Raw genomic sequence first — 11674 nt, forward strand, 5'->3', positions numbered from 1 at the left:
AAGAAACACATGTTTGAAAGTCTCATTGTTACCGGTCTTCAGGCCTTCCTTGACGAATCCGGTCCCATACTGACTGAGGATGTCAAGGAATTTTTCAGAAATGCCATCAACTGGGGAGATCGCATTGTAACCACTGTAAGGAATCATACCTTCCGGCTTGATGAAGCCGAATTTGCCTCCCTCTTCAATCTGCCCAAAGAGGGGTTCTCTGATTTTCCGGCCATGGAGGGATCTGATGAATACTACTATGGGTTCCGCTGCTCTACAACATTCGATCCGGTGGAACCCCATGGGTTAAAAACCCGTCTCGGTCGCAGCACTCAGCTACTTCTTGAGATTGTCACTCGGTCCATTCTGTGCCAATCTGTAAATCAGCGGTATTCAAAGAATACCTATAATATGATGACTCACATCTACAACCACACGCCCATAAATTGGGCAACGGTTCTCTATCAAATCTTGAGGAAAATGGTGCGGACCAAGAAGGGTCTCGGCTTTGCACCCCACATCAGCAGGTTGATTCTCAAGTACCGGCCAGATTTTGGACCGGGCACACCGGCATCCCCCTCAAATATCCTCGATAGAGATGCCGTGGTGGAAAAGTATTCCAAAATGGTGCTTACTGCTTAAACATCTTCACCTAAATGTCTTTCTTTCGTCCTATCGGTTTCCATTCTAATAAAATATCGTTTCAGTTTTGATGATCGCCTCTCTTTACTCTTTGTATCTATCTAACATAACCGGCTTCATATCGTTCGTATCCGGTTTCATAAAATCTGCTTAAAACTGTTAAACACCGATCAATCAAAATATCTGAAACATTATTAGAAACCGATCTGCCATTCGGTCTAAAAGAAAAGATTGCGTCACCGATGACATAGACAAACTTTTGGAGGGAAATCTCCCGCCCAAAGATGCCGCCCACCGTTTCGTACGTAACCGCCCATAGTTTGGCGTCCTTTCGTTTTGGAGGGAAAACTCCCGCCCATTCATGATGGGACGGTTTGGCTTCCAAACCGTGCCTATAAAAGGGAGCCTTAGTCATATTTTTCATTTTCACACAAATTCACTTTCTCTCTCTAAGCCACTAAACTCTTTGAAGCCGAATTCTTTCATTCTCAAACTCTTCAAACATGGGTCGTGATTCGGTATTGTTCAAACTATATTCTCAAGTGGACTTTGATGAGATTCGGCAGCATGGAACAACCGAGGCAAAAGAAGTAATTGACCGACTGATTAAAACCGGTCTGGGATATTTTCTGGAGGGACCTCACGTAATCTACAAGGACGCGGTTGAAGAGTTCTTCAGAACCGCAACCATCTCCTACGATAGAATCCTTGCAACGGTTTGCGGTTCCCAAGTTGAGATCACCGAAGCCGTGGTGGCCGAGAGTCTGCGTCTTCCAACTACCGGCATGGATGCAACAGCAGAGATGGACGATGATATCTTTAAGATGGCTTGCCGCCGTTTATCAGCAACCAACGAGCCGGTCACCACATCCGGAAAGAAACAGATGTTGAAACCGGAGCTTATCCCGGCATGTGACGTCTTTGCCAGGGCAATACTGGCAAGAGGAGGAAATTTCAGCAATCTGACCAAAGACAAAATCAGAATGATTTTTCGTCTGATGGAAGGAACAGAGTTGAACTGGGCAAGATCGGTCTTCAGCAATCTCATGGACATGGTAAGACCAGACTCAGACAGGTCGTGGGGGTACGCCGTACAACTCGGCAAGATCTTCTTACATTTGAACATCAACGTCGGTCCCGGTGTTGGGATAATAAAACGTAGCATCATCCGATCAAGGCATTTTCTTCCAAGAAAGCAGTCGGCCTCCAGTTCCACAGGTGGCCGAAAGAAGAAAGCCGCAAAGAAAAATACCCCGGCAAAAGCAAGCACCGGAGGGAAGAGAAAAGAAAAGGTAATTTTCGAAGACCCACCTCAAGAAACAGAGGATGAAGAGTGGGCCGATGAGGAAGCCGACACAGAGGGAACCGAGGATAGAACGGACCATGACGACGATCTTTCGGCTCGGAGTCCGAATAATACCGAACATAGCATCAATCCTGAGACCACCGAGGGTGAGGACAGGGTTGACACCGGTGCCAATGATGAAGGCCTCAGCAGGGAAGAAGCCGATGAGGCCGAGGCCGAAAGACTTGCCCAGAATATCTTTCAAGGCATAAACAAGCGGGACGAAGACGTCATAGACTTATATCTGGAGTGGCATGAGCACCGGTATAATACAAAGTATAAAGACATTCTATCGGACCTCTCGCAAGAAAATTGCATCGCCAGATTGGAGGAAGTCGAGAAGATGATCTTAAGCCTCACAAAATCCAATACCATTCATGAGGCACAATGCCGAACTTGCCTACTGATACCGAGAAGTCATCTTCGGCAGATAAGAAGGCGTATCAGAAAGATTAAGGAAGAATATGCCGAAGGGGGATCGGTATCTACGGTAGCACCGCGAGTATTGGAAAAGCTTGAAAAAGGCAAACTGGAAATACGGCAAGAAATAGAGCGGCTGGAAGCCATATGCAATCAGACGCAAGTACCGGTTTATACCACTCCAGTCATCGAAGAGTTTCCAATTGACTGGACAACAACTTCAAGAGAAGACACTGAGACACCGAGGGACATTGAGACACCACTGCCAGAAAATGATGAGGTACCGACTTCGAAGTCTGTTGAGGTCCAAACTTTGGAGGATGCGGTTCCAAACCCAGACGAAGCGGTTCAAGACCTGGAAGCTGAGATACCGACATTGGGAGTTGAAGCTCCAAACTCAGAAATTGAGGTAATAAACATAGAGGATTCGGCTCAATTAGAACCTCCAAATGAAGAGGAGGCACCGATAAATCTTGATGAAAGAGCCGATCCTAATCCGACCGAGCAGTCCCCTCCCACTCCACCACCGGAAGCCACCGTTTCAGTTCCTCCTAAGGGATGGATTGAAGACCGGCTTCAAGAATTTGAAGCATCCGTTTCGGGACGGATTGGTGAGCAACTTAAGAAATTTGAAGTGTCCACATCGGGGCAGGTTGAAGACCGGCTTCAGAAACTTGAGGCATCAATATCAGAGAAGATTGATGACCGCATACTTGACCACAACGTCTCCAAGCTTCAACCGCTCAAGGATAGATGCGAGAACATTTTCGATACGGCTATGAAGTTCGCCGATGTGACAAAACAGGTTGTGGATCAACATCAAACACGCCTGGAGCAACTCAGCACCGGACTATGGGAAGAGGCCGGTGAGCGAGAAAACTGTGCTCATCATATTGTAGCTCTGGAGGGTCTCACTTCGGAATTAAAGAAGGATTTCGAGCGGGTCGACCAGACAATTGACCGAGTCTCGGTGCTGGAAAATTCAAATAAGACTCTCGTGTCCGAGGTAAAGGCACTTACAGAGCAGATAGCCGAAATCCTGAAAGCTAAGGAAGTCGCGGATGCCGCGGCTATAGAGGCCGATGCTCTGATTGCTAAGAGAGTCCAGGAAAGGCTGGACGCCGAAGTCAGCAGAGACAAAGAGGCGCCGCGAGCGACTCCGCTGACCGAGGAAGAAGTAGAGGCCGAGAGAATAAGAAGGGCTGAGATCATGTATCCAGGGTATGCTGAGCAAATAGCAAGACAAGCTGCGGATGATGCCGAACGGCTGGAGAGACAAAAACGTGGGCTGGAAGAGTTCTCCGAAGCAAACAAGAAGAAAAAGAAAGTGGCCCCCTCTGCTTCAGCACCGGTCGCCTCCGCCTCAGCACCAAAGAAAAGAAAGAAGCCGGCTCCTAAGAAAGTTCGGATTGTGGAGATGCTCAATACAATTTCTGACCCGGTCGAGACGGGTACTTCGCAGCAAGACGACCAAGTCGAGGATGAATTCGAAGAACAGCTGCGGTACCGATCTAAAAGACCACGACACTCCACGCAACCGCAACCGCCACCGCAACCGAAGAGAAAGAAGAGTGCCTACGAATTCACGGACTCAGAATAGGGACTATCCTTCTTTTTCTTACTTACCTTAGTATTTTTGCTTAGTCTTTTCCGGTTATCTATGAATATATAAAGTTATTTTTGAATACCGGCCTTATTTTGCATTTCTACATGATTTTGATAATTTTAATTAAAATAATCAAAAAGGGAGAAATTGTTAGATAAAAGATAGAGATTCTTCCAAAACTCTTTCCTCAAAATTTTTCGAAAAATTCTCTAAGTCTTTTTCAAAAACCGGCCAAACAAAACAACCGGCCTACGGTTGCAAACTTACATAATTTTGATAATTTTAAATAAAATAATCAAAAAGGGAGAAATTGTTAGATAAATTCATACCGGTTCGAATAAACTTAACTTAAACAAACTTCCCATGCAGGAACAAGAAACCGGACCGGATGAACAAAAGAAAATCAACTGAAGAAACCGAACCGGTCAAGTTACCATACCGATCAAAAGCATTCTGAACGTGACCGCACAAAGAATCGGCCAAAGCCTAAAAGCCAGATCCATCAAATAGCCGATTATCTACAAGACAAGAATAACCGGAAGAAGTCCGGTTACTTCACCACCAAAGACATTCGGCCAAGTCAAAAGACCGACCAGTACAAGAAGACACTTTGGGTATCTGTTGAGAATGATACCAAAGGAACAGACTGAATACTTCCATATCCATGCAAGTCTGAGGAAAGACTGTAGGCTGCAGAAAACAGTACTACCGGATCCTTCTACTTCGGGATAAGCCAGAAAGGAAATCTTCAAAGTACAGACAACTGTCCAAGCAGACAGTGCCTACATTGAGTAAAAGACAAACCTAGCAGGTTTGCCGTACAGACCGGCAGGTCTGAAACAGGATGCCAGGTCTAAGATTGACCGTCAGGTCTGAGGAGAAGACCGCAGGTCTGAGACACTGAATCACTGCATCTCTGATCAGCCAATCAGATTCAAGGGTTCGAAATATGACCGTTGGCATATTTCACCTATAAAAGGAGGCAGTTGCAGAAGAGTAAATGCGGGACAAACATTGGGATAACAAGAGCTAAGTGCATTTTATTACAAGTGATAACAAGTGTGGTATTCTAAGAAAGCCTAAGTGTTAAATTCTAAGTGTGTGTTACAATTTCGGTGTAAATTGTAAGAGTGTTATCGAGCAGGAAATAAGTCTCGATCGGATTGTATTTGTATTCCTTAGTGAATATCCTTCTCGCGGCTTCGAGAGGAAGGGGTGACGTAGGAGTTTTATCTCCGAACATCCATAAAATCTTTCATGTTATTTACTTTCTGTTGGCTTCATTACATAACCGACCAACCTAATCATACCGCCCCAAACCGAATCTCTACTTATCACACCGAACATCCAGATTGCCAAAACCGACCCACCATTCTTCAAATCTCCATCATCCGAAACCGATTCCGCCTATCATACACGTGTACCGCTTCAACCTGAAAGCAAACCTCTTCCGCGCTTGAACCTAGTTCAAGGGTTTGTGACAGGTTGTGTAGTATTGAAACCCGGTGTTAATCTCTAACAGGATTAACCACCACCCTACGAGTAAGAACCGCTAACCGGTCCAACCCCCGGTCCACCAGCGGCGACCTAGATCCTAACACATTCATTCTCTAATTTTCATCTTTTTTAATCTCTTGAACTCCGCTAGTATCCAGCAATAAAATGAGTTCACAAATTAATCTTGATCTTGAGGAGGATAGTGTGGAGGGTTCACCTATGGCAAATTTAGATGCAAATAAAGAAACGTGCATTGATTCCCAAGATCAAGCCTCCAAAACTGGTATTGGTAAACGAAAGAGACCATTAAAATCAAAGTGGTGGCAGTATTTTGATATGCTTCCTAAAATAGAGGGAGAAGATTTGCGATGTAAATGTAAAGCATGTGGAATTACATACAAAGCTGATAGTAGCATGAGAATATGTAATCTTCGCCGTCATATCCTTAATCAATGTTCTAGACAGAAAACTCGTGATATTGCTCAAGCTTTGTTAGAACAAGGGGATAAAAGTCTTAATATTAGGTCTCAAAAGTTTAGTCAAGAAAGATTTAGAGAGTTGCTAATCTTAACAATTGTGAGACATGATTTACCATTTCAATTTGTAGAATATGAGGCAGTTAGATCAATATTTACCTATTTGGAACCTCAAGTCAATCATTTCACTAGAAATACAATATTTACCTATTTGGAACCTCAAGTCAATCATTTCACTAGAAATACTGCAAGGACTGATATTCTCAAGATGCATAAAAATGAATGTAATAGGCTAGCTCAAGAAATGCATTCATGCCCTGGAAAGATTTGTTTCACATCTGATTTGTGAACTTCTATAGCTACTGATGGTTATATATGCTTGACAACACATTTCATTGATTCTAATTGGGTTTTGCAAAAGAGGATTATCAATTTCTCTTACATGCTTCCACCTCATTCTGGTATTACATTGTGTGATAAAATTAATAGTTTATTCAATGTTTGGGGAGTTCAAAAAAAAGTTTTCACAATTACATTAGACAATGCTGCTGCAAATGATGTATTTGTTGGTCTTTTAAGAGAACAACTTGATTTAAATGGTTCATTAGTGAATGGTGGTGAGTTTTTGCATGTTCGTTGTTGAGAACAACTTGCACTTATTTCGGGTTAGTCGGGTTGGTCTGGGTTCGGGTTTGTTGTTTTCAGGTTGGTTCATGTTTGGGTTGAATTCGGGTTGAAAATTTTGTTATAATGCACCTCCTTCAACCCGACTCGAACCCACCCGACCCACCTGAATTGACACTTCTAATTGATATGATGTTTAAATTTTGGAATAAAAAATAAATTTTATCCTAATAATTCATTTATCCAACCAGCTCTTAAGTGAAAAGAGAATAGACAAAATTTGAGAAAATAAAAAAAGCCTAATTCTTTTCTCTTTTGAATGCAAAAATTCTTTTAGAGCATAAAATATTTTTATTAATCCATTTAATCATGAAACTGTCAATCAAATAGTAAAATCCAAATAAAAAAAATATAGTTCAAATTATAAAATAATTTATCATAATAAACAACTATAACAACATTCACAACGAACACCAAGAAGAAACGGCTCAATCTCCCAACAAACCATTACTAGCCACACATGAGGCTCTAAAGACTAGTGACTTGGAGGAGTCAATAACAAGTTTTATGTTTATTAGTTTACTTGACCGTGCAAAGTTTCTACACTTCCATGTGTACAATTTGATCTTTTCAATGTGTTTGACCAACATGTGTACAATTTGATCTTTTCAATGTTATTGACTTGTTCGTATTTCACCGAGGCAACCAATGCGTTCTGATTCAACAACCTCGAAATCAAGTCTTTGTATTATTTGCTCAATACCCGATGTCATGACCAAGCTATTTATTTTGTGTCATCTTTAGATTTATCCGCAATGAGATCTTCCAACCATGCCAAGAGTATATGCCATTAAGGGACTAGGCCTCAACTTGAACCTCAATCACAGAATGTGTGACAATCTTCAGTCGAGCTCGTGGTTTCCATGTTGGTCCTACGCATCGCTTGAACACGTGATTTCTTTGTTTCACTCTTGAACACTTCAATTAATTCTCCTCAGAGAATGCAACAATCATAGAGCAAAACCAGTTCGACGTCGATAGACATCAAAACCGGTATGTGAAGGTTGTTATCAAGGCACTAAACAAAGGCAGAAGATTGTGGACAAGTGAACCCATGAAAGGAAATAACTGTATTAACTACTACACTACCAAAAGCCACCAAAGGGAAGAAACAACAAGGAGATAAACCATTATCTAAAATTGTTCTTGGTGCAATTTCTAAAGAGACATTTCTATTTTCTTTCTTCAATCTTGATTCGTTGGATCAATTAGTCAGTCATTATTTTTTAAATATCAATGTCTCTTTCCTTGCAAAGTAGCTCAGTTTGAGTCGTGTTAGCTAAACTTTATTCAATAAATATATCAACAGAATTTAACCAAATCTTGGGCTAAGTCAAATAATAGAATAGCACTAGTGATCACTATAAGTAGTGCAGGTAAGAAAGATATATAATAATAATCACCAAACCAAATTGACTTAAAAAGAAGACTAATAATTTAACATGCTTCATCAATTTTGAGGTTTATGAAATTAGACATGGTTAATGACCTACAAAGTTACAAACACAACTATTCCCACTTTAAAACAAAAGAAAAAATATAATCATTCTAACCTAAAATAAAAGATTAAACAATCAGAACCAGATATATGTCTTGTTTCCAAACAGATCACTGTAAGCAAGTCATTTTCAACAAAGACTTGGTCAGAACTCAGACAAAGATGACCACTGCATAGACATATAGTGCTAGTCAAAGATATCAATGTTTCCACACGCTAATAAACCATTAATGACTTAAAAAAGACTTGTTACAAAATGGCAAATGATGTTTCATGATCAGTTGCAGGACAAACAGTTATCCCACCAACTCCCCTTCTGGTGGAAAAATATTTAATCCTCAGAAAACAAAAGGTTGCAGTATGATTTTAACCAAAAAGATAAAAAAAAATAAAAAAATTTCAGAAACAGATACATACTCCATATTAAGTTTTTCTTCTTTTTGTGTTCATTGTATCCTTACCGAGGATATTGTCGAGAAGAAAATGGGGGTTTCTCTCAAACATTCTGAATCTTGGATGGATCATATCTATGTCTATTAGGAGTTTATGGGTGTCATGGATTGCAGGGTGGGAAAGCTGTAGGCGATTAGGAAATTTTGGTAGACAATTGGGAAAGAAGGGAATCCATGAGCTTGTTTGATGTTGGGTTACTTGAATGTTATGAAATCTAAATTTTGTTTGACAAAAAAGTGGTGTTTTTTTAAGATAAATTACTAAAATGTCTTTTTGTATTTAAATATAATTTTTATAAAAATTAAATAATGAAGTAGCACATTAGTGGATTTTCTATACCAAATTAATCATGTTAAGATCTTCTACATCTTAGGTATTCTCGTTTCATCATGTAGCATTCAGAGTTCAGACCGCCGTGATGAATTGAGTGATTTGATTGTCGTAAAGATAGTTGATGTTATAAAGTTTTTCATTTTCGATAAAAAATCAAATAACCCAAGATCAAACAAGCTCATGGTGCTTGAGAACAAGGCCCAGCTTTCCACATTTGCCAACGTTAATCAGGGAAATATGGTATCTTTGGTGGGGACATTTTGAACAAGCTAAGACTGATAAGATTTTTGTTTTGAGTGTCTGGGGTGTTTTGCTTTTGTATTTGTCTTTGATGGGTGATTTTCTTTTCACTCATTAATTTCATCTTTGCTTTCTATTTTCCTTTGAACTATGATGTTCAATGTTTTTGGTTTGGTTTTGTTTTGTTTTTGTTTTGTTTTCCCCCTTATTCGAAAAAGAAACAAAGAAACTAGATCTTAAGAGAAAGCATTTTTATCTAATAATAACCAATCCTCTGTGTTCTTCCTATACATCAGCCCAAAATCCTAAAAGATCAACAGCAACAAAGGAGTTTCTGCTGTTCATTCATTCATTCATTTCCTAACTCTATTCCGCAACATTAGAGAAACAGAGGATACAAAAAACATAAAAAAAGGAATCATGATGAGTACCTTCATCTGACATTCTATGAGCCATTGATATTGTCCTCCTCCTGCAACTGTAGAAACTTATACCCTTGAAGAGCAGATGGCAAGTAAGTCTGCTCTGAAGAGGATGATGGATCATCAGGAGTGTAAATATACCCTTTCCCATATCCAAGTTCCTTCATTAGCTTAGTCGGTGCATTCCTAATATGAAGAGGAACCCCTTCATTCTGTCCAACCGAGTCCCTCACTACTGTTATTGCCGATTTTATTGCACGATAAACACTCACAGACTTAGGAGCCAACGCTAAATAAGCAACGCATTGAGCTAGGTTAACATTGCATTCGGGCATACCTATAAAATGGCAAGCCTGATAACAACCGACAGCCTGAAGTAAAGCAGAAGGATCAGCTAATCCTACATCTTCGCTTGCAAACCTTATTAGCCTACGGGCTATGTAAAGAGGCTGTTCTCCTCCTTCCAACATTCTTGCCAGCCAGTAAATGGCTGCATTGGCGTCGTTTCCTCTCATTGACTTATGAAGAGCGCTTATCAGATTGTAGTGTTCTTCGCCAGATTTGTCGTAAGCTAGATGCTTACTCTGCATCGCTTCTTTTGCATCTTCAACAACAATTCTGCATATAGAACTGCATTCGGTAGCACGAGAAGATGCCATTGTTGTTGAAATCTCCAAGGCATTCAGTGCGACTCTGGCATCTCCGTCGCAGTTTAATGACAGAAACTCTATTGCGTCTTCATCTACTTCAATTGATGTTAATCCTTTGACTAGGCCGATGAGCAAGCCTTTATCTTTGTCAGCTATAGCTCGCTTTATGAGCGATGAGATGTGATTAGGTTTCAACGGATTAAGCGTGAGGACCCTGCATCGAGATAACAATGGAGTTATCAGGTGGAAGGAAGGGTTTTCGGTAGTTGCTCCCATGAAAACTATAGTTCCATCTTCGATTACTGGTAAGAAGGAATCTTGTTGAGATTTGTTAAACCTGTGGACTTCGTCTATGAACAAAACAGTTCTTTTGGTTATCTTCATCTTTCTCAATTTTCTGGCTTCTTCTACAACGTCCCTAACGTCCTTAACTCCAGCGGTTACGGCAGATAAAGAAACGAATCTGTAGGATGAGGAGCATGAATTAACTATGGCTCTGGCGATGGAGGTCTTACCAGTACCGGGAGGACCCCAGAGGATGATAGAAGGTAGACGATTGCAGTCTACAGATGATCGAATAAATGATTTTTCGGAGAGAAGATGATCTTGTCCCACAACTTCATCGATCACTCGAGGTCTCATTCGCTCCGACAGAGGCTGATTTGGGGGAGCCTCTGATTGCTGCTGCTGCTGCTGCTGCTGCTTGGGACGTTTTGTGCGAAGAGGTACGTCATGTTCTTCTTCTTCTTCATCAATGTCTTCTTCGATTGTTATCTGTCGCTTTGGTTTTATTACCTCATTGGGTTTCGAATGAGAGAGGAAAAAACGATTGATTTTGGGCTGAAATGGCGATGGATTAGGATTAGGGTTAGGGGAAGAGGAGAAAGGGTGAGTATCGGTAGGGCTAGGGTTAGGGTTAGGGTCGATTGCGGCGGGACAGGAATGAGTTTGGTTTGCGTTGAGAATCCAATCGGTGGCGTCTGTAATTGATTTGGCGCCGGTAGCTGTGAGGGCCTGAGATGCCAGTTCTTTAGAAAACCCCATACTAAGAAGTTGTCTCTCCATAATCGCCGTCGCGCTCCCGCCTACGAACTTGGATTCAGCATCCATTCCAAAGTCTGTATGTACACTGTTAAAACTACAGCTTTTGTATAGAAGACATGGCCAATCGCCGCTTGGAGATAAAAATGGCGGGAAGAGTTCTTATGGACCTAAAAGAAGTTGTGTTCTTTTTAGGGATTTTAAAAAGAATTCAAACATTATTATTAACCTTTCAATAACAAACAAATATCATAATTCAAATTCAATAATTTCATGCTCACCAAACAAATTGGGCCGACATATAATAACAGATAGAAAGCTCAATGGATAATTAGAATCAGGGAGGGGGCCGGCCTGTTGAGGCCAGATAGCCCAGATA

At 41.0% G+C, this 11674-nt stretch overlaps 1 protein-coding gene across 1 annotated transcript; it reads right to left on the minus strand.

Moving 5' to 3' along the window:
• Positions 1–9418: 9418 nt before the first annotated feature.
• On the minus strand, positions 9419–11403 carry LOC124945163 (ATPase WRNIP1). Its single transcript, XM_047485549.1, has one exon. The coding sequence runs from the start codon at positions 11362–11364 to the stop codon at positions 9628–9630; it is 1737 nt and encodes a 578-aa protein (XP_047341505.1). The 5' UTR covers positions 11365–11403; the 3' UTR covers positions 9419–9627.
• Between the last annotated feature and the right edge of the window lie 271 nt (positions 11404–11674).

The sequence above is a fragment of the Impatiens glandulifera genome, chromosome 7 (assembly GCF_907164915.1).
Source record: "Impatiens glandulifera chromosome 7, dImpGla2.1, whole genome shotgun sequence".
Taxonomy (NCBI): domain Eukaryota; kingdom Viridiplantae; phylum Streptophyta; class Magnoliopsida; order Ericales; family Balsaminaceae; genus Impatiens; species Impatiens glandulifera.

Bases quoted from the DNA above. Each gene is read 5' to 3' on its own strand.
- LOC124945163 (XM_047485549.1), bottom strand. From the start codon at position 11,364: ATGGATGCTGAATCCAAGTTCGTAGGCGGGAGCGCGACGGCGATTATG.